Source organism: Balaenoptera borealis, assembly GCF_965194805.1.
Source record: "Balaenoptera borealis genome assembly, chromosome: 13".
Lineage (NCBI taxonomy): Eukaryota > Metazoa > Chordata > Mammalia > Artiodactyla > Balaenopteridae > Balaenoptera > Balaenoptera borealis.
The window spans coordinates 79,511,507-79,538,333 of record NC_138870.1 but is presented as its reverse complement, the minus strand read 5'-3'; the positions used below and the strand labels follow the sequence as shown (position 1 = coordinate 79,538,333).

General features: G+C 45.3%; 1 protein-coding gene and 2 long non-coding RNA genes across 6 annotated transcripts in view; 1 reads left to right on the top strand and 2 right to left on the bottom strand.

Moving 5' to 3' along the window:
- LOC309609248 overlaps nt 1–26,827 on the top strand; it is a 310,822-nt gene that overhangs the window by 266,019 nt on the left and 17,976 nt on the right. The window lies entirely within an intron of this gene.
- Nucleotides 537–6,371, bottom strand: SOCS2 (suppressor of cytokine signaling 2). Of its 3 annotated transcripts, none has more exons than XM_082350459.1 (3): nt 5,423–6,371; nt 3,631–3,991; nt 537–2,005 (listed from the first exon to the last, which is right to left on the bottom strand). In XM_082350459.1, exons 2-3 carry the CDS (start codon nt 3,767–3,769, stop codon nt 1,548–1,550), a joined length of 597 nt encoding a protein of 198 aa, XP_082206585.1. In that variant the 5' UTR covers nt 3,770–3,991; nt 5,423–6,371; the 3' UTR covers nt 537–1,547. The 3 variants fall into 3 exon arrangements, with proteins under 3 accessions (XP_082206585.1, XP_082206586.1, XP_082206587.1); XM_082350460.1 differs by lacking the exon at nt 5,423–6,371 and adding an exon at nt 4,777–5,386; XM_082350461.1 differs by lacking the exon at nt 5,423–6,371 and adding an exon at nt 4,442–4,758.
- Nucleotides 11,724–26,827, bottom strand: part of LOC309609239 — a 32,031-nt gene continuing 16,927 nt past the window's right edge. For both annotated transcript variants that reach the window (XR_014233323.1, XR_014233324.1), the window contains one exon: nt 11,724–25,600. This is a non-coding gene — a long non-coding RNA (uncharacterized lncRNA). The remainder of the gene's footprint in view (nt 25,601–26,827) is intronic.

Here is a 26,827-nt window from a genome sequence, read left to right as displayed (position 1 = left end):
TACTATAATTTATAACTGAATTTTCTTGTTCACTTGGGGCACACACACGATATACTAGGCTCACCTTCCCAGTGACACAGCATAGTATGCAGCTATGCAGGACATTTTGTTTTAAAGGCAGAAAAATGAATAACGTCTGAACTCCAGAAAAGATGGTGCATTTGCAACAGTCGTGAGACCGTGTGGCAAAAAAAAAAAAATGGCCATAAAACTCTTACTTTGTATTTTGTACTGTGCCTATTCAACCTGTAAAAATTTTTGTAGTTTCTAAACCAGGTTTTTCGGAAACACAACGGGCATTAGTATTATGCCTTTGCAAGTTGTAAAAGACCAGGCCACTTGGCAATTCTTGTAGTTTCTAAACCATGCTTTCCAAAATGCAAAGGGCAAGTGTGACCTGCAACTTCAGAGAAGGGCAAGCAACGTTCTACCTCTGGCTGAATATTTAGTTATTTCACTTGACGTAAGTTTTTATGGCAACCCTCTATTACCATGAAAGTGTATGTCCTCTACGATTCAAAGTAATTAAGTGCAACTTGTGAAAGTCAGGTTTTTTTATTTAATACATTCTAATCAAATAGTAACAGCAGTAAATAAACACTTTGAAAAACAGGCAGGTATCCCCCTATATCTGGAAGAAAATTAAGTCAGAGTATTCTACACGGTAGAAGGGAGACAATTGCTAATGTCCATGGTTAGACCACTTGGAAATTTCTAAAGCCATTTCTGAAAAATCAATGGCAACAGGTTGTGGGACACAGCTACTTCAAAGGGTAAAATGTCTCTATCTACATGGTTTTATTAACAGGGATTGAGTTGCACCTGTATAGCATGACATTCTTGTCTTTAGCCTTAAAGGAAAAGAAGAAGTCTTTTCCATTTGCACCAGTTTGAAATATTTCTGAAATAAGGCTCCCTTGAAATGGATTACTACAGTACTCATTCACATGAGAGAGTTCATACATGTAGTAAAAAGACAAATACAGGATTTCGTGGTCACTTTTTTTGGTTGATTTGGTTAATTGCATAAAATGAAGGATAAATACTCACAAGCATATCTGTTTAACAAATCTCCTAAGTACATCAGAATGCAAAATATCAAATGTCCTAAAATAGACTCTGATCACCAGGCATACAAAATTGAAGTTAAGCCTGTGTCAGTTTGGTTCCTTCCACTTCTTCAGCACTCCTAAGTGGAGCTCTTTCTCTACTGCCAGTGCTGGCACCTTCCACCTAACAGGAACCTCAGAAAGGCAAAGAGTTCTGATAAAGTGTTCCTTCAGCCTTTACTTGGGACGTTTTATTTTTAACTTAAAAGGATAAACTGGTCTTGGTCAGCCTTAGGAAGGGAAGCATCACTCAGGTGAAAATATTTGGGGGAACTTTAAATACCTAGCTACCCCTCCACACGTTTAAATTAGATTGACTTCAGCTGTTCTTAGAATTCCGCGTAGTTATCCAGAGCCGTCACTCAAGTTATGGTTCTCTTTTACATAGCTGCATTCGGAGATACTCTATAGGAGGCATGTTTAGAAAAAGAGAAACACTTATACCTGGAATTTATATTCTTCCAAGTAATCTTTTAGTCTTGTTGGTAAAGGCAGTCCCCAGATGGTACCGGTACATTTGTTAATGGTGAGTCTACAGAGATGCTGCAGAGGTGGTGCTGATGTGTAGAGCGGTTTGGTCAGATAAAGGTGAACAGTGCCGTTCCGGGGGGCTTCTGGGCCCGTCCGCTTATCCTTGCACATCTGAACATAGTAGTCGATCAGATGAACCACACTGTCAAATTGTTTAAGCTTGGACTTGACACATATGATAGAGTCCAATCTAAATTTCCCATCTTGGTATTCGATGCGAAGATTAGTTGGTCCAGCTGATGTTTTAACAGATATTGTTAGTAGGTAGTCTGAATGCGAACTATCTCTAATCAAGAAAGTTCCTTCTGGTGCCTCTTTTAATTTCTCTTTGGCTTCATTAACAGTCATACTTCCCCAGTACCAACCTGGGGTTTTTGTTCAAAAGAAAAAGAAAAGAGAGTAAAATAGTTATTATAGAGAATTTTTTAAATAGGGTAAATACTTGGCAACAATTTTTCTAGCTCTAAAAAGAAGTTTGTGAAAGTTTACCAGAGGCTACCATAAATACTTTCTATAGAAATTTGATGAAAACATAGGTCCATTTTATTTTCTGAACAAACTGCAGGCCAGTTTTCTTTTTTAAAAAGTAACTTTCTGTAGCTGTTCTTTAAACTCTCTTAAGACTTTCTCCTAAAAAAACAAAAGAATGTTTGCAATATGACACACTGGCTGACCAGGCATGATGCTTCTCCACTAGTCAAGTGAAATCAAAGATTTAATGTAAATTAAGTCAGAAGTTAGAAATAAAAGCCATGCCCTTAAAAAAGTGGAAAACCCAACTCCAGTTAATTCCAACAAGATAAAAAGAAGCAACTTTTTGGATGGCTGGTGTCCACTCCCACCCTCCCCAAATCTGTTAGCGGCTGCATCCATATATCTCTTTTCAAAGTCCGGGAAAGCACCGCTATTTACTTGTTTTAAGAGTGCAGTTCTAGTATGATACAATAGCTTCTGTTCGCTGCTTTGATTACAACTACCTTATCAGCCACTGAGAAATGAGAGAAAGCCCAATTGATAATTAGTACTTCCAGTTTACAGTCTTCCATAAACTCTTTTGGACTTTGCCCTAATTCAAATCCAGTCACAACCGTCGGTCTCCCCAGCATTCTCGAGTCTACCTGCCAGTTCCATCTCCCATCCCGTTTTCAAAAGTGACTTAGCGACATCTTACAGTTTAAAAGTTTGAACAATGCTCCCCCCCTCCAAAAAAAAACTTGCTCGGGTACCTGCGATCTGCCGGTTCCTCCCGCTGAGGGAAAGCCCGTGGCCTGCACGGAAAGACCGGAACCGCAAGTGAAGGAACTTTTCCTTCTCCCTACTGCTACCAAAACTTCAACTTTGCCCCACACGTAAGCTTTGAGGATCCTGATTTTGAAAGCCTGCAGGTTTGCCAGAATCTTTTTTTCCATCTTTTCTTCTTTCAGATGCCGAGAGACGACAGCGAGCCGCGCAAAGCGCAAGACTGCGCTCGAAACAAGCGAGGCCAAGCTCGGCTGGGGCTTCGCAGCCCGCCCTTCTCCCGGCTTTGCGGCAGTCCTGAGCGGCAATCTGTCGGTCCCCGAACTTGGCCGCCAAGATTCCAGGCTGCAGCGGCTGCCCGGCCCGGGAGCCAGATGCAGCTGAAGCTGCGGGCAGCGCAGCGCCCACTCGCCGCCCTCTCACCCCGCGGACAGGAAAGACGCCGGGCACTTTCTCCGGCTAAGGTCCGAGCCCGAGTGCCGACCCCCAAACGGCCGCGGAAAATAGCAAAAATTCCAGCGCCCTAAGAGTCCTTCTAGCGCTCTAACCTCCCCTAGGCCTCTGAGTCCCTCGAGAACCACTTCTCTTTCGCATTCCAAGGATCCAAGTCCGTAGGGGCATTCTCCCCGCGGTTCCCTGAGCTGGGGCGCGGACGGTAGCGATTGCTTCCCAGCCTCGCTAGCACAACCGCATCCTTGTCTTTGGGGAGGCGCCCCCTTCTCGCACGCATTGCGGCCGGTCCGCTCCCTACCTGTGTCACTAAGTTCCCGCAGGGCCTTCGCCAGACGCGCCGCCTCCGGGGACGGCTCCTCCGCCGACCCCGAGGTCCCCCAATGGCTCTGCGTCCCTTCCGCGCCATTCCCGGAGGGCTCGAGGCACCGCAGGGTCATGGGAGAAGGGTCACCGCGGCAAAGACAGGTGGCCGCCCGAGCTGGGGTCAGAGAGGGGCACGCGTCCTTCTTAGAAGTCAGTGGGAACCCCAAAACGAGTCCCTGAGGGGTCCGCGAAATGGAAATGGAGGAGGAGGTAATGGGGAGCCGCTGGTTCTTCCTCCCCAGGTCCCGGTGCACGGATGGCAAAATCCCCCGCAGGCGCGGTCACGCACAGTTTGCCTGCAAAGAGAAAGTGGAGGGTTGGGTCAGTCGGAACTGGACCCCTGCGGCCGGGGCGTGGGTGGAGGGACAGAGACGTGGAAAATCCCGGGAATCCTCCGCGTCTGCGCTCCTGCACCATTTAACCCCGAGCATCCAGTTACTGCCCTGGCCCGTTCTAGAGAAAGAAGGATAAAGAGAGATCAGGGATCCAAGACGCAAGAGTTGGGGCGGGGGACAGGATGAGGGTGGCGAACCGGCTTCTTTCCCGCCCAGGTCTGCTGGCTGAAATCGCAGACTAGGAGATGAGAAGAGCAAAGAGTCACCTGCGGGTACGGTGGTAGACAGGCCTCAGTCAAGGACAAGAAGAAAAATGTAAAAAGGAAAGAACAGGAGAGGTCCCCACTTGGCATTCCTATCTCACACTCCGCACAGCCCGGGGAGCCCCAGGAGGAAGCAACCCGCACAAACCTAGTTCCCGACCCTACAGCGCCGCGGGGCTTCCCGGGCAGAGCCGGCAGCCCGGGACGCGGAGGTGCGGGAGCTGCCGCAGCCCTGCAGGAGAGGCTGCCTCGCTCCCCTCCCCCCGCTTCCCGGAGCTCGCTTGGGGCAGGGGTTGGGGGCGCCGTGGCGGCCGCTCCCGAGGCCGGGCGGCTGAGGCTGCTGTTGCCGCCGCGAGCGCTGTCGAGGAATCTGCCCGAGCGCGCAGCCCGCGCGGGGGCTCCGAGCCCTGACCCGAGCAGGGGGCCGAGCAGGCGGCAGAGAGCGCTGCGGGACGTGCTAGACAACCAACGCTGAGCCCTTACCTCGGCCTCGGCCGCCGCTGCCGCCTCCGCACCAGGCAGCCTCCCCAGCAGGCATGGGGCGGGGGAGCCGGGAGGGGCCCGGGAGGAGGGGTGTCTGCCCGAGTTTCCCCTGTTGACTTTTAATTTGGGAACGAGATGCCTGGGGATGTGACGAGCCCTGGGCTTAGCGGCGGGGGCGGCCGGAGTTCTCTGCACAGAGGGCAAACGTGAACCCCGGGGACCATCGCCTCGATTCTCCGGGCTCTAACACCCCCTCCGGGCTCGGACACCCCCGACCCGGGGCAGCTGCTGGGCTCCCTCCGGCTGCAACCAAGGAGATGAGAAGGAGAGAGGGAGGGAGGAAAGAGGGCGGGAGGCAGGCGGGTGGGGAGGAGCGGGAGATCAGCTTATTAGGAGGATTATTAATCTGGATGGCAGTTTAGGGGAGGAAAAACAAAAACAAAAACTCTAGAGACTTCCAGACGCCGGGAAAGAACCGGAGAAAGCAGGCAGTAGCTCCCAGCCTCGGGGCAGAGCCGCAGCTCGGGCTCTCTAGCCCAGAGGCTCCAAACTGCGGAAGCCAAGGCTGCCCCGCGCTCTCGGCCGCGCCCCAGTGCCCTCCCCAGCCCTCCTAGGGGCGGAGCCTTTGGGCTCCCCGGCCCGATACCTGCCGCGGGCCCCTGCCCGAGCTCCTCCGGCGCCCCAGCTGTAGGCGACGGGAATCCTGAGGCTGTGCGCCCGGGACCCCGGCGCGCACTGTCCGCGGCCCGCGCAGTGCCAGTGGCGGCGGGCGAGAAGGCTCATGCTTCAAGGGAAGCCCAAGGCTCGCGAGCCGCGGCGGCGGCGAGACTAGACAAGAGTTAAATGTCTGTCCCCGGAGCGCTGTGTGCGCGCGACTTCCCAGATTTACGCGCCTCCCTCGCTCCCCGCCTCTCTCCCTAGTCCGCGCTCCCCGCGCGCCCCGCCCCGCGGCTGCGGAGGCCGCTTTCCAGGAACTTTCCAGGAATCCACCTCACGTGACCGCGGCCCCCGCTACTGCTTTAAAGAGACTCCGGTGCTAATGCGCAGGCTTCAGGGGAGACGGGCTCAGAGCGTTCGGGTGCCGGCCAGGGCGGGGTGGATGCCTGGGAATCCGCCCTCCTCTGACCCCACGCCCCGGAGTTCTCGGAGACGCGCAGGAGAAGCACCAGGCCATCACCGTCCCGGTTTCGGCGGCTGGAGCTTGCGCCCAACACATGCAAGCTGTGCGCCGGAGTCGAGCGGTTAGCAGACGTTCTCGCCCCTCGGCCCGCCGCGGCTGGTTGTCTTTTCCATCCCCTCTGCGCCTTCTCCAGGCGACTTTCCAGGCCGCACATTTTGGGGGTGGTGGTGGCTGGAGAGACTAGAGGTCCTCGGAAACGGCCCCTCCCGTTCTAAGACACATTAATGGAGTGGGAGAGCTCCCTCTTCAGCACTCCCGCGCCCACGCCCGAGACCCGGAGGGAGCGGGCTGATGGCGGTCCTCTCGGGTCCGGTCCTAGAAGGCTGCCAGCGGGTGGAGAGCGGCGCCCGGCCGCTCTGTCTCCTCCCCGTGGCGGTCTTGCTCGCCGTCTCCCGCACCGGCCCAGCCCAGCTCCTCCGTCCCTTCCTCCTCCTCGCCGCTCCGCTGTCTCCTTCCGGCCACCTGGCGGCTCTCCGGCTCACCTGCGCCGATCGCGGAGGGGACGCCCAGACCCGCGCGCCCTGGTGGTCCTGGCCGGCCCGCCTCGGTGTCCGCAGGCCGAGAGCGCTCGACTCTGTGATTTCCCGCAGAGCTTGCACCCGGGGCCCGGGAATGCGGAAAGATCCCGGCTCTTCTTCCCTGCCCAGGGACCCTCACCTCCTCCCACCTGGTTGAAGGCCACCTGGCCTCAGTTGAAACTCATCTCCTTCCCTGCACGTCCGCCCCCGAAATGTGACCTACTTTAAATGTGACCTACTTTTTAAAAACCATTAACACTCATGGGAAAACCGGATCCAAAATTTCGATAACCATTTTTCTTTGAAATACTATTCTATTGCATCACTATTCAAAAGCTTGAAAGGTCAATGGCCACTTTTAGTTGAAGCGTTGGCTATAGGGAAGTTGGGCGAGGAAAGGGGAGGGGGCGTAGGGGAAGGCGCGGCTCACAAACCTTGCCTGGTGCACCCCCCTGCTGGCTCTTCGAGGAAGCATAAACCAGCTCCTACCTTCAGGCCGGAACTCCTGGACAAACGGTTTTTCTCAATAATTTTCCTGCTTTTGAGTAAATAATTATGCAAATGATAGGCAGATTAGCTGGAGAGGAAGGGGGGGTTGCATTTCCCAGCTAACAAAGGATTTTGTCGACGATGGAGTCGCGTGCACTGAATCATGTTTTGTTTCTTAGAGTCTGATCTGGAGGGCAGAGCTAATTGAATCCTAGCTAAAACCCTCTATAATGGAGATGAATAATTTTGCACAAGTCGCTTATCGTCCTTGGACCCTAGACCTTTTCTATAAAATTAAGGGACTGGACTCTGGTTCTGGGTGAGGGACTGGTATGAATGAAAAAATAAGATTCCATGTGGAGTTTGTGTCTAGTCTGAGGCCCAGAACCTTTAGGAGCCACTACATCTACTAGGGTTCATTATGCTCTGAATGATTCCATTTGACCTCTCCTTCCTTGGTAGGGCATCCCAGAGGAAGGGTGTACTCACTTTTCTGTAGTTTAAAGATATTTTTAAAATTTTACAAAGATAAAATAATTTCTATTTAATTGTCAGTTGAAATGGATCTGCCAGCAGCACTTCTTAACGTGCTTTCCTGTTGCCTCCTAAGGACCTTTGCACACACCCTCCCCACTTCCTGGAATGCCCCTCCCCAGACTGGGTGCATGGCAGACTCTCCTCACTCAGGGCCCGGCTCAAAGTCACATCCACAGAGAGTCACCGTCCACAAAGATTGCAGTAAACACAATGCCAGCTGTAGGGGCACCAAGCTTTGTACCAAAGTAGGATTTTTAACTTTTGTTTCTGAAAGGTCTCAGCAATGCCCGGCATTTTATTGGCCTCAGGAAGCACATATGGGAGCCACTTAGGAAAATATTTATGAGATCATGTTAAGTGAAAAAAAGTACAATATGAAATTGTATCCATGCTATGATTTTGACATTATAAAAGTATGTATACAGGTGGGCAAAAACAGAACGTGAAGAAATAAAAGCAGCTGTTTTTAGGGTGGCAGGATGTGGGTGCATTTTTCAATTTGACTTTCCTTAATACTGTTCTAGTATTTCTGATACAGCCATCAGTTTCCCAAAATTGCATGCAGGTGTCTTCACTTACTCTCAGGGGGTAGAGTGTAGTTTGTAGAGCTGATGGACTGCCCTCCTGAACCCCAGACCTGCCACCCGGCATTACCCTTTGGATGTCTAATCGGTATCTCCCATTTAATAGGTTCCAAAATGGGGCCTGGATAACCCTTCCCCCCCACCCTTAAAAATAAAATAAAAACAAAGCTATCCCTCCTGCACCGTTCCCCATCTCTGAAAATGTCAATTCCAGTCTTCAGTTGCTCAGGCCAGCCAACAGCCTTAGAGCCATCTTTGACTGCTCTTTTTCACACACCCCACATCTCACCTGTCAGCTAACCCTCTGACTCTGATTTCACAGTAAACCCAGAATGGAAACACTTGCCGCATCTCCACTGCACACTAGTCCAGGCCACCTCCATTTCTACCCAGCTTACTGCTGCAGCCTCCCTCTTGGCCTCCTTGCTGCCCAATAGGCTATTTCTGACAGAGCAGTGAGAGAGATCCTGTTTAAACTAAGTCCTTTCACGTCCCTCCTCTGCTCTAACCCAAGTGGCTGCATTGCACCAGAGTAAAAGACGAAACACTAACAGCCACTTGCAAGACCCTAGAAGATCTGGTACCTCTGATCTCATCCCCTCCTGTTCTGTTCCTTGATCACAGTGCTCACGTCACAGTGGACTTCTTGCTATTGGTAGAGCATGCTGCCCTTGCTCCTTCCTCAGGGCCTTTGTCTTTGCTGTTTCCTCTACCTATCATGCTCTTCCTCCAGATAATCTGCATGGTTCACTCCCTCACTTCCTCAGATCTTTATTCAGTGTCACCTTCTTAGTGAGACTTGACTATTCAGAATCCACTCCTCCCCTCCACTTCTCTTTCCTCCATGCCATAGTTTTTTCCCTTACACTGATCACTATCTAACCTAGTATATGTTTTATCCATTGGTCCAGTTTCCTATCTTTCTCCCCCACAAGAATGCAAGTTTCATGAGGACATATATCTGTATTTGTATCTACATTATTTACAGCTATATATCTCAGCACCTTGAATAGTTCCCAACATGTAGTAGGCACTCCACATGACTGTAGAATGAATGAATTGATGCTCCATCAGAATGGCTTTGAAGTTAAACTGCCCAGGCATGAATCCTTACTCTGCCACTGCGGGCTGCACATATAATCTTTGGCAAATTATTTAGCCTCTTATGGAGATAATAATTAAACATATAGAGCTATTGTGAGAATTACATGAGATAATCTATAAAAAGGGCTTTGGCACTTAGCAAATAATAAAGATTAGCTATTATTTCAACTCTCATTCTTTTACTCTCAGTGAGTTTGGATTTTTCTCCCTAGGGGTAAGATTATCTTATTTTTGCCTATATGAAACCCAACAGTCACTCTCTGGTCACTGCCCAAGAACTTCCTGTTAGTTGATTCCCTGGAGTTCACCTTCAGCTTTAAATGTATAGGGTAAAATAGTGATTCTGTTTGTTCCTAGATTTTCAGGAGTACATCTGTTCTGTTCAGCAGGGCAGGTGCGTGGCTGCAGTGGTGAACTTTCATTCTACTTGGGGAGGGAAGGGAGAGTGATTTTCACAAAGCTGGAGAGCGTCTTCTGTTGCCCACCTGGAGGAATCGCCAAGGCTTGAAAATCTCTATGTACCAAACCCGAACTGCACCTTCTTGGTTTTGCGATGCAGATGTTCTGATACTGGAATTGACGAGCAATCTGCACTGAGCTTCTGCTGAGTTGCAGAGAGAGCTTTTTGGGTTTTGTTTGGGGGCCGAGGGAATGACCGTTGGCTGTTGTGTCTGAAGTGCCTGTGGGTAGAAGGTACCCTTTTAAGTGGCCACCATCCCTTCCTTTTAGAGTTTGCCATTTCACTACCACCACCACACACACACACACATACACATACACACACACACACTCACACTCAGCACCTTCAAAGCTCCTTGTGATTCTGGAACCCACTCTTCTGGAGAGCATATGACCTAGGCTAGCCAATAGGAGTACCCCATGCCCCTGGACACAGGGGTTTTGTCCAGTATCACAGCCCAAGCAGATTATTTTTTTTAGGACTTGATGTAAGTGCCTCCCCTTCTGTGACGATGAGCAGTAATGACCATGCAAGCCAACTTTTCCACCACTTGGAGAGAATCTGTCAAAGAACAAAGGCAACAGAGTAGAAAGCAGAGCTCAGGTTTGAGTGAGAGGGAGAGATTCCTGAGCACCTGAATCCAACATGCCCGAAGCTGCACTGCCCTTCAGCTTCTCAGATACAGGAATGAAAGAGTTTATTTTTTCCCCACAGGGTTTGATTTGGGTTTCTGTAACTTGTAATCAAAGATACTCTCATGGGGTGTAGTGGGTTGGGTGTGGAGGGATGTATGGGAGGGAGTGGAGTGGAGAATTGAGAAGACAAAGAAGAGAGCTACCTTTCACAGTAATGAGCGTCTCTTAAACTTCATCTGGTGCTTCTCAGTACCATTTCCCTTTACAATGTCCTGCTTGCTCCACCCCTATAGTGGAGGACACTCACTGGGGGACAGAGGAAGAGGAGCAGATCCTGCTGGCTTCTGTGCTCTGGGTCAGGGATGGGGGGAGGGAGAAACCAGGCAGATGGCCGTCCCCTAGACTTCTGGGACCCTGGGACATGGTTGATGGCTGTGTCCTTGGTCTTTCTACCCACAGAAGTGGAAGGGAATCATGTTCTAGGACAGTAGTTGTCAATGTTAAGTCACAGATCTCTCAGAAATTCTGGTAAAATCTATAGATCAGAGTTCAACAAACCACCTGCGTATGGGCCATATTTGACCCTGAGTGTTATGGGTGGTCTACCAGGGTTCTAAAAAAAAAAAAATGTGAACCAAATAAAAACTCTGGAGATTTCAACTCCAAAGAGATCCAGAGAAATATGTATGGAAATATGTTAATATAAATGTTTCAGACATTACATGAAATTTCTAAAAATCTTATATGTTCTGGTATAATGTTATAAGTAATAATCCTAGTTATTACTTTAAAATGTATATCTCAGAAATAACTAATTTTCTTGTCAACTGCATTATTATGAACTGTCATCAAATCTTTAACCGTGGTCATTTTTAAGTCTTTTGTCATTTACAGACAGTTCTGGGTGTACTCTGATGATTTTGCAAATATGTTCCTATAAAAGGGTTTCATCTTCAAGAAATACATGGAAAAGACTCTGACAAGTACAGGTTTCTGGTAACGGACTGTACTGCTGAACTGAATGAATAAGCATTTTCAGAACTCTAATGAAAAACTGATGAACTCATAAAAGAGCTAACAAAAGATCAAGATGAAAAAAAAAATTAATTACATGGGACTGAGTGAACTGATGAGGATGAGTATAATTTTTGTGACTTTCTGTCTGAATTTAAAAAAAAAAAAAAATTCCACAAGGACTCAGAGGCAAAGAATATACAAATCAATTTTCACTGCAAAGTAAAGGAGCTGTTACAGTGGAGGATTACTGGACTGAATGTCAATACTATGACATAGTATGAGTGTGTTTCATGTTTGGTAATTGCAATCATTGTTGCTTTTGTTGTGGTCATCCATGTACAATGCTTGGTGTCAGTCGATTTATCTCTTGTAAAAATAAAATACAGTGTGTGTGTGTGTGGAAAAAAAAAAAAAAAAAAAGAGATCCAGAGTTTTGCTTTCTCTTAACCAGTCCTAAGATCTGTCCACACTGGGTCCCATTCCCTCAAGGCAGTGAGCAGCAGAAGCAGAGTAGTGGCTGCCGCCTTTGGAAGGTACGTACCCTCCCATCCTCCACAACCCTCAGCATCCTCTATGGATCCCCAGCACTGAACAGTACTCGCCATTGGTCATCACCCTTACATTGTTGGTTTTCTTATGGTGAAGAAGTATTTCTCTGGCCCTAAGTCTCTACCAGAGTGAGGAAATTAAAAATAGAACCAAAAGATTGAATATTTCAAGACAAATGGGAGAGAGCTTATTTCCCTGTGGAAGTGAAGAATATTCCTCTGTTTAATAGGCAAACAAAGTGTGGCTGGGTTCTCACATTGGCCTATTTCATTCTTCTATATTCCTACCTGGTCCTGCAGGCATTGGCAGACAGGTTCCATCTAAGACTTTATCTGCAGAAAAATGTTCAGGAGGGAGGCACAGATTGGGGAGGGGGTTAATTGACCATATGAAGCCTGACTGTGAGCCCCCAGGGGCCTGTTGACCTCAGGTGAGAACCCTCGTCCTAGGTGGTGGATAGTCTTCAATAGAGCACTCCTGAGAGATAAAGGTCTGGTTTCAGCACTGTACGGGGCGCTCTTGATTGGAATTGGTCTATATAGTCAGAGGATCACCAATCATAACACTCTGGTGCTGGAAAGGACAGTTTCACTAGTGCAGAAGAATTTTCTTCATCTCCTTTCTCCTTCCCCACGCTGTTCTAAACTTCTGGTCACCTTGTTTCTCAAACACACCAAGCCTGCCTCAGGATCTTTGTACTTATTCTCTCTGAAATACTCTTTCTCCAATATTCTCATGGCATCGCTCCCTCACTTTGTTCAGGTCTTTGCTCAGAGAGACCTTCCTTTTTTTTATCAGTGATTATTTCTTTCCCCTGCTTTATTTTCCATCCCAGCATTTATCACTACCTGACGTTATCAGTATTTTTCACTTGATATTTGTTTAATGTTTCTCTCCCACTGGAAATATAAGAGGAACTTTGTTTTATTCACTACTGTATGTCCAATGCCTGAAATAGCTCCTGGTCCATAGTAGATGCCCAATATAAAGTTGCTGAATGAATCAATTAAACAAATGCATCTACAAGTAGGGAAATTGAAACACTTTCACTACCTCCTTTCTGGACTGGCTCCCTTTAATTTTTTCATCTTCCCTTGCTTACATGTGCTTCTCAGCTTAGTCTTTGGCTTAGCCTACAGACTCTGATCTGCTACCAAGAAGAGCTTGGGCTTTCCTGGAGTTTCTCTTTAATTTCCATGAGCCTGACTTCACATCTATAGTACCTAGTAGCTAGTATGTGAGAGACTCAGCCACTCAACAAATGTTCATGAGGGCTTAAAATGTTCTAGGCCTTGTGGACAAATGTAACTCAGCCCTCTCTTAGTGAGAGACATCACCAGGAAACCATTTTAGCAAAGAGTGAAAAGTTGTGGAGGAATTAAGAGTGGTTTTGCAAACAGCTGGGGAGCACCAGTACAACCACCTTGGGAAATCCAGAAAGGCTTCCTGGAAGAAGGGACCTTAATCAAGACCCTTAACTTCTTTGGATTCTTGTTTTCTCATGGAAAATCTGGATTTGATGAGCTGTTATGTTTTCTTCTCATTCAAATCACCTTCCAAGCTCTGTTCCACAACCTCCCAAAGAGCAATTGATGGTGTTATTAGACCTAAGCTGGGGCAGCTTCTAGGTATGTTTGATTTTCCAGAGGAGTTCACAAAGGTCAAGGCCTGGTATGATGATGTGGTAAGCAGAACAGGCAGAAGAAATACCTATTAGTAAATAACAAACACCACTCCTGGCTTAGTCATGGAATTCTGAGAAGTAGCAGCACCCAGTGAACCAACCTGGAGATTGGCAATCATGGGTGAGACTAATTTTAACCAAAGGCATGTTACAACCAGAGCTACAAAAGGCAAGCTCTAAACCATACAAGCAGTAGCAACCTCCTCAAGCCACAGGACAACCTCCATATACATCCCACGTGAAAAGCCCAGCTGATCACACATACAGGCCTTTTCTGCTTCCTAGCACATTAAATTATAATGATCATGCCCTGCCATAAAGGAAAGCAATATAATATCATCAGTTTGCCTTTATATGATGGCTTTACTCTTTTTTCACCAATATATTATAGCATATATCTGACTTTACTCTTATGAAAACCCTTTGACGGTGGTAGGAAAACAAATATCTACTTTACCTGTAAGTAAATTAAACCAAAGTATATTAAGTAGGTTATTCTGTACTTGTAACCAAACTGTCCTTGGGAAAACAGTATGGGGTTTAGTATGAACAAAGAAAACATTTTAAATGGAAAAGTAACTTGTAGGGTAAGTTGCTTTTAAAATAGGTCATTCAAATCACTGAGTGCTATTCCAACAAATATGGCTGTTATATTTTCAAAGGTTATTTACAATATTTAAACATAGGCTAGGGATAAGGAATTGAGGGGACAGTTGGGTTCTTTCTGTTTTGTTTTAAAATACTCCCAATCAGTAAATTATTACATTTCAGTATGTGCCATTAACTCCAAAATAAACACTAAGGTAAAGTCTTATTTCTTATAAAATGCCAAAAAAAACAAAAACAAAAACAAAAAACCTGTTTAGAAATAACTCTGCACACATCATGTTGTAAGTCCTGCTATTTTTCCCTTTGGTTTTTCCAGTGCTTGCTGGGAAGGAGATTTTTATTGCAACTTCCCTTGTTTTCTCCTGTTTTTAAAGCCAATACTTGAAAGAGATAAATTTGTCTGACAAAGTCATCAGGCAAATCCTTCCCTTTCATGACATAAAAATTTTTAGCCAAAGTCTACAATGCCTTCTACTCTGCCACACCACCAAACTTCCCCTGCCACGTGTTCACTGTCAACCAGATTCATTTTATTGTGATCTGTTTATTGCAGCCATTAAACGAACAAAAATAAAGAGGCACAATAAATAAAGATGGTATGAATAAACAAATATCACTGATAGCAACTGGGAAATCAGAAGGCTGTTATAATATGCCAACATCTCACACAAAGACCACCACAAGAGAATAAGACACCAGTTACCAAAGCCCACTCAAAAAGAAATGGATAGGGACTTCCCTGGTGGTCCAGTGGCTAAGACTCCATGCTCCCAATGCAGGGGACCCAGGTTCGATCCCTGGTCAGGGAACTAGATCCTGCATGCATGCCACAACTAAGATCCCTCATGCTGCAACTAAGACCTGGAGCAGCCAAATAAATAAATATTAAAAAAAAAAAAAAAAAAAGAAAAGAAAGAAATGGACAACCTGTGTAGCCCTGTTAAAGAAATAGACTCCAGATTCAGGAGGCTTTACTGGTGAATTTTACCAAACACTTAATGAAGAAATAACACCTATTCTACATAAACTTTTCCAGAAAAATAGAAGTGGGAAGATTTCACAACTCATTTTAGGAGGCCAGCATTATCTATATACCAAAGATAGATAAGACAGAAAACTATAGACCAATATTTCTCATGAGCATAGTAAAAAAATATTAGCAAATTGAATCCAGAAATCTATAAAAAGGATAATATGTCATGACCCACTTGGGTATGTTCCAGAAAAGCAAAGTTGGTTCAACATTCAAAATCAACCAGTAAAATTCACAATCTCAACAGACAAAAATATTAAAATCATATAATTATCTCAATACATGTAAAAAAAGCATTTATAAAATTCAACATCCATCCATTATAAAAAATTTCAGCAAACTTGGAATAGAAGGAAATTTTCTCAATATGGCAAACCTTATCTATAAAAAAAAAAAAATTGGTAACATCATTTTTAACAGTAAAATATTGAGTGCTTTGCCCCTAAGATTGGGATCAAAGCAAGAATGCCCACTTTTACAACTTCTTTTCACCATTATATTGGAGGTTCTAGCTAGTCCAATAAGACAAGAAAATAAATAAAAGTATATAGATTGTAAAAAAAAAAAAAAATTAAAATGTCTTTAATTGTAAATAGCATAATCATCTGCATAGAAAATTCTAAGAAATCAAAAATACAAATAGTTATGACAACAAATACATGAGTTTAGCTAGGTTTTAGGATACAATGTCAATATAAAAAATATGATGTTTTTCTATTTACTAGCAACAAACTATTGGAAATTGAAAATATTAAAAATACCACTCACAAAAGATTAAATACATGAAATACTTAGAGATAAATATAATCAACTATGTGCAAGACCTGTACCTCGAAAAGTAGATTTAATGCTGAGAGAAATCAAGGAAGAACTAAACAAACCAAGAGACAAATCATGCTCATGAATGGGAAGAGTCAGTATTGTTAAGATGTCGATTCTTCCCAAATTGAACTACTGATCAGCCTTTGTTGTTGGTGGTGGTGTAGAAATTAACAAACTGAATCTAAAAAGTTTTTGGAAATGCAAAAGACCTAGAAATGATTTTTGAAAAAAGAATAACAAAGTTGGAGGAGTTGAGTTGGAGTCGAAATCACTCTGATTTCAAGATTTATTCTAAAGCTATGGTAATCAAGACAGTGCATATGTCTAAAGATAGAAATACAGATCAAAGGGACAGACCACAGAGTCCAGAAATAGATCTACCAAAATACAGTCAACTGATTTTCAACAAAAGTGTCCAGGTAATTCAATGGAGAAACAACAGTTTTTCAACAAATGGTGCTGGGGACTTCCCTGGTGGTGCAGTGGTTAAGAATCCACCTGCCAATGCAGGGGACACGGGTTTTATCCCTGGTCCGGGAAGATCTCACATGCCGTGGAACAACAAAGCCTGTGTGCCACAACTACTGAGCCTACACTCTAGAGCCCACTAGCTACAACTACTGAGCCCGCGTGCCACAACTACTGAAGCCTGCACACCTAGATCCTGTGCTCCACAACAAGAGAAGCCACTGCAATGAGAAGCCTGCGCACAGCAACGAAGAGTAGCCCCCGCTTGCCGCACCTAGAGAAAGTCTGCGCACAGCAACGAAGACCCAATGCAGCCAAAAATAAATAAATTTATAAAAAACAAAAACAAAAAACAAATGGTGCGGGCTTCCCTAGTGGTGCAGTGGTTAAGAATCCTCTTGCCAATGCAGGGGACACGAGTTCAATCCCTGGTCCAAGAAGATCCCACGTGCCAGGGAACAGCTGAGCCCATGCGCCACAACTAGTGCCTGTGCTCTAGAGCCCGCAAACCACATCTGCTGAGCCCATGCGCCACAACTAATGAAGCCCACGTGCCTAGAGCCCATGCTCCCCAACAAGAGAGGCCACCGCAATGAGAAGCCCAGGCACCGCAGAGAAGGGTGGCCCCCTCTCGCCACAACCGGAGAAGGCCTGCACAGCCATGAAGATCCAAAACACCCAAAGGTTAAAACAAATAAATTTTTTTTTTAAATGGTGCTGGAACAATTGGATATCCAAAAAAAATTAACCTTGATTCTTACTTCACACCACACTCAAAAATTAACTTGAAGTAGATCACAGACCTAAATGTTAAGAAACAAAATTATAAAACTTCTGAGAAAACAGAGAAAATCTTGTTGCCTTGGGTTAAGCAAAGGTTTCTTAGATAGGCAACAAACATCAGAAACCATAAAAGAAAAAAATTATACATTGGACTTCATCAAAACTAAAAATTTCTGCTCTTCAAAAGATAGTTAAATGAATATATCTCAATAAAGTTGTTATAAAAATAATGTTAAGAAAATGAAAAAAAGCCACAGACTTGGAAAATTATTAGAAAATTCTATATCTGATAAGGGACTTATATCCAGAATACTTACAAAAAACTTTTACAGCTCAATAAGAATAATATTTAAAAATCCAACTAAAAAGTGGTCAAAATATTTAAACAGACACTTTCACCAAAGAATATAACTGAATGGCGAATTAGTTCATTAAAAGATGCTAATTTGAGTTTAGGGAAATGCAACTTAAAACACGAGAAGATACCATTGTACACCCACTAGAATGTTTAAAATTTTAAAAATTGACATGACCAAACATTGGTGAGCATACAAAGCAACAGAAACTCTCATATTTCAAACAATTTTATTCATAATAGCTAAAGACTGAAAACAGCCCAAATGTTTGCCAACAGGTGAGTAAACAAATTGTCTACATCCAGACCATAGAATAATAGTCAGCAATAAAAAAAGAACAAACTACAGACACACGAAACAATATGAATTCATCTCAAAAGCAATATGCTAAGCATAAGAAGCCAGACACAAAGGGCTATATATTACAGGATTCCATCTACATGACATTCTGGAAAACAGGTCATATGTTGCCAGGAAATGAGGGCGGGTGAGGAGGTTGCCTGCAAAGAGCATGAGGGGACATTTGGAGTTGATAGAAATGTTCTATATCTTGATTAAGGCAGTAGTTACATGACTGTATACAATCAACAAAACTCATTGAATGATACACTGTAAAAGGGTAAATTTTATTTTATGCGAATTATTCCCCAATAAACCTGACTCTTAAAAAGGTAAAACTAGGGCTTCCCTGGTGGCACAGTGGTTGAAAATCTGCCTGCCAATGCAGGGGACACGGGTTCGAACCCTGGTCCGGGAAGATCCCACATGCCGCGGAGCAACTAGGCCCGTGAGCCACAACTACTGAGCCTGCGCGTCTGGAGCCTGTGCTCCACAATAAGAGAGGCCGCGATAGTGAGAGGCCTGCGCACCGCGATGAAGAGTGGCCCCCGCTTGCCGCAACTGGAGAAAGGCCTTGCACAGAAACGAAGACCCAACACAGCCATAAATAAATAAATAAATAAATAAATAAAATTTAAAAAAAAAAGTAAAACTAGAGAAGAACTACCTTGGAGAAGGACAAAAAGGAGGAAAAGGCTGAAATCTTATGTTATTCAGGCTAGATCAGTGTACATGCAAGACTCCATCACTAAATAACCTTCCCTCTAACCTGTATTTTGGCATTTGTATGGTTCTCACTCTGGGAAGACAAATAAGGGAGGTAAGGGTGAGTTTTATCTCTGCAACTAAAAGGTCTAGGTACACCTCCCCATTTTAATTCAGGTCACTCAAGAAAGAGAATAGTTCAGGTTCAGTGACATTACAGATAGGAGAAGATACTGTTTTACCTTCAGTACTAAAAACAGGTTTAAAAATAGCACTCTGAACTTGATCTTAAATGTTCTCACCACAAAAAAGAAATGATAATTTTGTGATGGGGTGATAATCACGTAAATTATAAATGTATCAAATCATGTTGTACACCTTAAATTTAAACAATGTTATGTAAGTTATATCTCAATTTTTAAAATTAAAAATATAAATAAATGATAAAAATAGCACTCTTACATTTCCCCAGAGGGACTGAAGGTATTTTACACATGTGCATCCTTAGCTCACAATAGCTCTGTGCATGGGTAGAAATGCAGGGAAAGCAAGATGCTGTAAAACTGAATAGTTTTGCCCCAGGGAGGGGATACGGCTGGATTTCTATGTTGCTGAGATCACTCTGGCAGTCGTGGTATGAAACTGAATTTGATCTGGGCAACGCAAGATCGATAGACATGGTTGTTGAAAGCATCCCTTAAGGGATGATAAAGCCCTCACTCAGGGCAATGAGAGGTGGCAACTCAGTGGGACTTGGCCATTGGTTGAATGTGAGGAGTGAGTGAGAAAATGGCACTGGGGATCACAGTAAGGTTCTGACTTGGTAGAGGATGTTGTTACAGCAAAAGAACCTGGGAAGAGAGGCAAGAGGACATGCTTAGATAGAGGAAGTGTTCCCATGTAGCACTTGTCCATGTCGATCTGGGCGTTTCATCTTGGTTTTTTCTATAAACCCTTCCTTCTCTGCCACAGGCCCTTCCTCTCTAGTCTCACATTATCTTAAATAATGAATAAAAATAATAAAGTATCTATTTTATGTCCATCTGTCCTGCATAACTGGCAGCTACTCAAGGGCAGGACCTGTGTCTTCTCCATTTTTGATCAAGTCCAAATTCCTTAGCGTGCTTGCCAGGCCTGAAGGACCCTGCTCCTGTGTCCCCCTCTTCTCTGCTGAGCCAGTCCTCTCTCACCTGCTGACGTTGCTACTCCCTCTGCCTGGAAGGTCATTCTGCCTCTCCCTCGTCACAGTCCTTCCCATACCTGCAAATCTCTTAATCATTCTTCAGGTCTCAGCCAAGCCATTGCTTCCCTTAGGAAAACTTCAATATTCCCCCAAGCCTGGTACGGGGCCCCTCCTGAATGTTCCTACAGCACCTCTACTTCTGGCTATGTTAACACCAACCACTCTATTATAACTGCTTGTTTTCTCCATTTGCCTGTAAGTTTCATAAGACCAAAGACTATGCCTGTCTTATTCACTGTGGTAGCCCCAGTTACTAACATTAATATTAATCATCATAATAACAATGGCTAATGCTTGTTAAGTACTTAATATACGCCAGGCATCCTTCTAAGTGTTTTGATGTGTTAACTCATTTAGACCTCACGACAACCTTTCAAGGTAAGCCCTATTATTATCACATTTTCAGGTTAGGAAACTAAAATATTGCGAGGCAAGTTAACTTGCTTGAGGTCAACATTCTAAGAAGAGTATTAATCAACAATGACAACAGCTATTTATCGTGTGCTCCCTAGTTCCTCGTGTGCTGCCGTCAGAGAAAAGATGTTCCATAAATGTTTGTAGAATTGATTTCAGGTGAGGAGATTGTACTCAAGTTGGCAGCTTGTATCTGGCAGAGAGGAGAGGGCAGACCAGGCAAAATTCTCATAAACATCCGGCACCTACCCCAGGCTTAGGTCTCAGGACACAGTGGTGAAATCACCCTCCAGCACAGCTGCTTTAAGGCCATGAGGAAGGGGTTCCTGACAATCAGAACAGCAAGAGGAAGATTTTCTATATCATTCATTTTATTTCCAGGAGACATACTCTAGACACAACCCTAGAATCCCTCCTCTTGATTTCTCACCCTGTGGTGATTTGTGACCCAGTGACCCTCCCACTTCCCCCTAAAATGATTCCACACCCCATCCTCACCTGGCCTTATAGTGGCCCTCTCTTGTGTGCACGTTGTGTGTCCTGAGGACTTCCTGGACAGCCACTCAGGCGAGGACACACCATTGTGAATAACGGATGTGCCCCTGATTGGGTGGCTCATTCTGCACGGAAGGGTCCCCAGAGCCACCCAGAGCTGAGTGAGCTGTACAGCAGTGGCTCTCAACCTCCATACACAGTCGTTACACCAGTGGAGGTTTTTTTAAACACCAGTGCCTAGAATGCCCCCCAAATGAATTAAATCAGAACCCCTGGGGTAGGCCCTAAGCACTGGTGTGTTTTAGTTCCTAGGAAGATTCCAAGGTTGAGACCCATTGCAGAGGCACTCAGTCTCACTCTCTCTCTGGGCCTTAGTCACCCCGCACTAGAATTTGAGAACAGTGTATTCTTTCTACAGCGGATGGGATGGGGCAAGCCTTGGAGAGCAAGCAAGGCCCCGTAAGCCTGACTTTAATAAAGCCTTGTGGAAATGAACCAGCCTTGCTGCAGTCTTGTGCTTCTGGACGTCTTAACCTGGTCTAGATGCTGATGGGAAAGTGGCCCCTCTCCACTTACACCTGAAGGGACAGGACGGGTGGCAGTGAGAAGTGCATCTCCATCCCCAGGACTGTATCTTGTCCTTTTCTGAATAACACCTGGAGCTATCTCCTCCCTAAAGGTATTCATATGTCCTTTACAGAGCAGAAGCTCAGTCCCCAGGGGAACAAGGGGTGCAGTGGTCCACCCACGCCTCCTCACACTCAGCTTCTCCCTCTAGTGCCAATTTCAGAGGATCCAAGGTTGATATTTGTTAAGGCAAACGGCAGCATCCTTACACATTTCCTCTCGATGTGGCTTCCTGCCACAGCTGGCTTTGGTCAGAGGTGTCCCTCCCCACTCCCACCCCAACCCCTCCCCTGTACTTTTCAGTTCCTTCTCAAAATTGAGGTGACAGACAGCGGAGAGGAAATAAGCAGGAAACAACAGATGAAAGCATTAGACACACAAGCATTAGCCTGCACAAAAGTAGAGGTAGTGATGATAGTAACGATCATTACTACTAGTGCTGCTGTTGCTGACAGCATTGTTCTAGAGTGTGGCCCGTGTTCTCAGCTCTGGCTAAGCCTGCTCCCCTGTGTCCTCTCCCCCAATCCTGTGAGGCAGAAGTGTCACCATTTTACAGAGAAGGGAAGGAAAGCCACAGCATGCAGCAATGTTTTACCTCACTTAAAAAAAAAAGAATGATTACACGGTTCTCAGAAACACCTAGGAACTTGCTAGAAATGCAAATATCCCCTGTGGCCAGAGCGGGATTCATGGCGTGCAACCAGTGTAGCTACACACAGCCACGGGTTCAGCAGAGCCCGGCAGTTGAAGTTTAATTTTATCTTTGAGTGTTTCCTAAGTGAAGTCCGCTCGGACAACGGTGTAAGTTCAGGACCTTGGAGCCTCCCAGCGCTTCCCTGCCCGGGTTCTAGGCCATCTGCCTCCACCCTCCCTGCCCCAGGACCCTGCCTCCCCCCACCTCGGGGAAGGGGGCTGGGCAGCCAAGTGGCAGCGATGAGGGGAGGCTTGCATTTGCCATTGTCCTCTGCCCCCGGCTGGGCCCTGGGCACAAACACAGGGAGGGGAGGGGTGGGACACGCACCCCTCGCCCCCTCGGTGCTCAGGCCAGGGCGAGGTGGCGCTGTCCCCATCCCAGGTGGGCAGTACCACAGTGACTTTTCAGGGGCCTCTCGCCGGCCCTGATGCAGATACTGAGCGCATCCTGGTGCGGAGGTTGCATTTCCTTGGGAAGCGGCGAGGGTATCTGTTAAGGGTGGACCAGGGCCGTGGGCCTGTGGGAAGGGGAGATGGACTTCCCCCCAGGACAGGGCCCTGCGTTTTCTTTTTGCACTGGACGCAGTGAATTTTGCAGCTGACTGTCTCTCTGCCTGGGTCCAGACCACCTGAATCAAAACTCTTATGGCCAGGCCCAGCAGTCTGGTTGAAGAAGCACCCCAGGTGATTCTGACGCACACTGAAGTTTGAGAACCACTGAGTCATAGGAAAGCTAAGGAGAAAGCGTGAAGGAGGAGGTGGTGAGCATGGTGTGGGGAGCAGCGACAGTGGGAGTCACGGATTGGGTAGGAACCCCACTCCTCTGCTGAGTGACCCTTAGCAAGTTACTTGCCCTTATTGGTACTGTTTCTTTGGAGAACCCTGGCTGATACAATCACCTATGTCTTACTGGAATCTTCAGGCAGGAGCTTCCTTGATGACTGTTCCAAGGTATTTGTTTTACTTCCTTTGGAAGTAGGAGGTTCCTACTTCCTTTGGAAGAACCTCCATTTGAATGACCTCTCTCCTGCTGATTTCAATGGCTCAGTTCACTTCTCACTGGAACTTCCCCCAACACTTTCCTATCCTCCTCTGAATGTTACCTTGTAATCAGTGCTGTTGTGTCCTGTCCAGATTGCTTTTACCAGGCAGATGTGGGCATCCCACAGCTGCTGTGTCAGCTGCTACAGGCTTACAGCTGCCTCCTTCTCTGGAGAGTTTGCCCTTGACTCATGGGAGCCACCTTGCCCAGAACTGTTTGGGAGGTTATTCTATCCCCAGGGGCAGCTCACAGCCAATGGCTAGCTGATACAGTGTACGACAGCTCTTCCCCTGTGTGGTACTACATGTTGCTTTCTGACACCACTTCTAACACAAAATGTGCGGTTTTTCCTGACACCAACCAATTCTCCAACACCAACTGGGTATCCAACCACTCAGTTAAATTCTAACGTTATTTACTTGGAGTTAGCTGGCATCGGATCCCACAATTTAAAAGGCTCAGTCCCACCAGACGGCCCCCCGCTTCAGATGCCAGTCACAAGTGGGATCCCCAGGAGACCCACACTTCTGCCCAACTGATTACAAATTCAGGGGTTCCTATGATGCCCCCTCAAGTTTGATAATTCACTGGAATGACTCAGAGAGCTCCGGAAGGTGCTCCACTTATGTTGCAATTTACTACAAAGAATACAAATGAACAGCCAGATGAAGAAGTACATAGGGCAAGTTCCAGAAGGGTCCCAAGCATAGGCGCTTCTGCACTATGGTGTTGGGGTGAGCCACCCTCCCAGCACATGGATGTGTTTACCAACTCAGAAACTAGAATTACCATATGATCCAGCAATCCCACTCCTGGGCATATATCCAGACAAAACTATAACTTGAAAAGATACATGCACCCCAATGTTCATAGCAGCACTATTCACAATAGCCAAGACATGGAAGCAAACTAAATGTCCATCAACAGATGAATGGATAAAGAAGATGTAATAATATATACAATGGAATACCACTCAGCCATAAAAAAGAACAAAATAATACCATTTGCAGCAACATGGATGGAACTAGAGACTATCACACTAAGTAAAGTAAGTCAGAAAGAGAAAGACAAATACCATATGATATCACTTATATTTGGAATCTAAACTGTGACACAAATGAACTTATCTATGAAACAGAAACAGACTCATAGACATAGAGAACAGACTTGTGGTTGCCAAAGGGGAGGGGGTTGGGGGAGAGATGGAGTGGGAGTTTGGGGTCAGCAGATGTAAGCTTTTAATATATAGAATGGGTAAACAACAAGGTCCTACCGTATAGCACAGGGAACTATAGACAATATCCTGTGATAAACCATAATGGAAAAGAATATTAAAAAAAATGAATGTATATATATATGTATATCTATGTATATATATCTATATCTACGTATATAGATATATATTTCTGAATCGCTTTGCTCTACAGCAGAAATTAACATAACATTGTAAATCAACTATACTTCAATAAAAAAAAAAAAAGCAACTCTCTGAACCCCATTGTTTAGGGGTTTTATGGAGATTTCATTATGCAGGCATGATTGATTAAGTCATTGGCCATTGGGGAACTGACCTCAATCTCCAGCCCCTCTGCCCTCCCCAGAAGTTGGGAAATGGGGCTGAGATTTCCAACCCTCTAATCTTATAGCTGGCTTTTCTAGTGACCAGCTCCCATCCTGAGGCTATCTGGGGCCTCCACAGGACTCATCTCATTAGCATACAAAAGATAACTTGTAAGGGCTTTAGGAGCTCTGTACTCCAAAATCAGGGACAAAGACCAGATATATATTTTTTATTATACCACAGGCACAAATCATCCTTTAGAGCTCCTCATGGGATCAGGCTCCAGCTACACCCACTTCTTTGCCTAGCTTCTCTCCTGTCCTGTCCTTCTCGGCTCACAGCCTCAAAGTTTTCACCCAGATCCCTCCCTCAATAAAGCCCACAAGCCCTGCTCTAGCTGTACTTCCAGGAATCCAACCTAAAACACACCCATAGCTTTCTACTCCCCACAGGTATCTGTGTGTCTTTTACATGACTTCTTTGACAGGGAGTTCCTTGAGATTTGATCCATATGTAATTTACCTTTGCCTTTCTGTAACACCTACACAATACCTTGCATAATAAATTGTCAATAAATTTTCTGGAATGAGTATTTCATATTTTGAAATCATTTGCATGGATGGGCAGGATTGTTAAACGACTGACTTATCCTTCAATTCCCATTCTGCACCCTACCCCCCAAAACTTGGTGCACAAACAGTTTAATTCTCCCCCGTGAAGAGGAGGGCAAAGGATTTCAAGAAAAAGCTCAAGAACAGGTCCCTGTGGAAATACCTCCAGGCCATTCCTGTCTGGTGCCGGAGACAGAGAAGGCTGTTCAGTGCCTCGAGTATTTTTGTTCTTTCCAACTTCTCTGCCCGATGAAGTTAAACAGTCCCTAAGAGTAAATAAATGTGGCAAAGATAAAACAAATATTTTTTCCAATTGGATTGGTTCATTCTTTGTGTGGGTTCAGATGAGGGAAAAACCAGAATGTTTTGATTAAATCCGCTGTTGCCATGAAATGATTTGCCTGTTTACTAATGGGGTGTCGTATTTCTTGTCATTATCTATCGAAGTGAGAATTCTTGGCATTGAGGACAGGACTGCTCTGAATAAGAAAGTGGCAAGGTTCCTCAACCTAATGTTCTTACTATGTTACAAAGTGTAAAAACACTGAATCAAAAGCAACAGGGAAGTACAGCCCTGCATAATTGCAGAGTAGAGAAAAAAGAGAAGTAGGTAGGCTCTCTCTTATCTCTTTTAGGAGTCTTTCCTTACTGGTGTTTCTGATGACTAATTTTTTCACTTTCCTTTCACATGCATCTTACCTAGGTGCTACTATGATTTGATTTCCTGATAAGAAGAAAGATGGTATTGCTCCCTGTAACTCCCACAGTCTGGGAACCATGGTTCTCCTTAACCTAAAAGGTCTGGATGATCACATGAGATGCTACTGAATTCATGATGGGGGTTGTTTAGTTGTTAATCATCCAGAGTGACGGTGGTCCCATAATACTGATGACGATGATGATGATGACGACGACAGATGACCTTTATTGGATGTATCAGACATTGTTCTAGGACTCTACGTGTATTAATTGATTAATCCCCATCACAACTGTGAGTACCTTTAATATCCCCATTTTACACATGAAAAAACTAGGCCTCATACATGTTAAATAACTTGCCCCAGCATAGATGATGTAAGTGACAGAGCTGGCTTTGACCCCAGGGAGTTTGGCTCCAGATCCAGGGTTACTAACCTCTATACATACTGCCTAGTCGTAACAGCAACCATTAACATTTACTGAGCCTTAACCACATGCCAGTCATGATTATTAATTTTATGTATTAACATTGTTACATCTCATAAAAACTCCATCAGATACATATCTATCATCCTCTTTTACTAAGGCACATAGAGGTGAACTTGCCTACAGTAACTCAGCTGATGGGTGAGGGAACCAGGTTTCCAGGCTAGGTGGAGTGCCTTCAGAGCAACACTCTCAAGCTTTTCTGCTCTTGCTGGCAGGTGCCGTGAGCTTTGGTGTTTTGGAACATGTGCATGCTACTATTGACAACGCTTTGTAAAGTATATTCTGTCTCCCCTAGGAAAATATCC

Excerpts from the sequence above, each read along its gene's own strand:
- SOCS2 (XM_082350459.1), bottom strand. The coding sequence starts at position 3,769 with ATGACCCTGCGGTGCCTCGAGCCCTCCGGGAATGGCGCGGAAGGGACG. Across the intron at positions 2,006-3,630 it reads GCGGGAACTTAGTGACACAG|GTTGGTACTGGGGAAGTATG; the intron begins GTAGGGAGCGGA and ends CAAAAACCCCAG.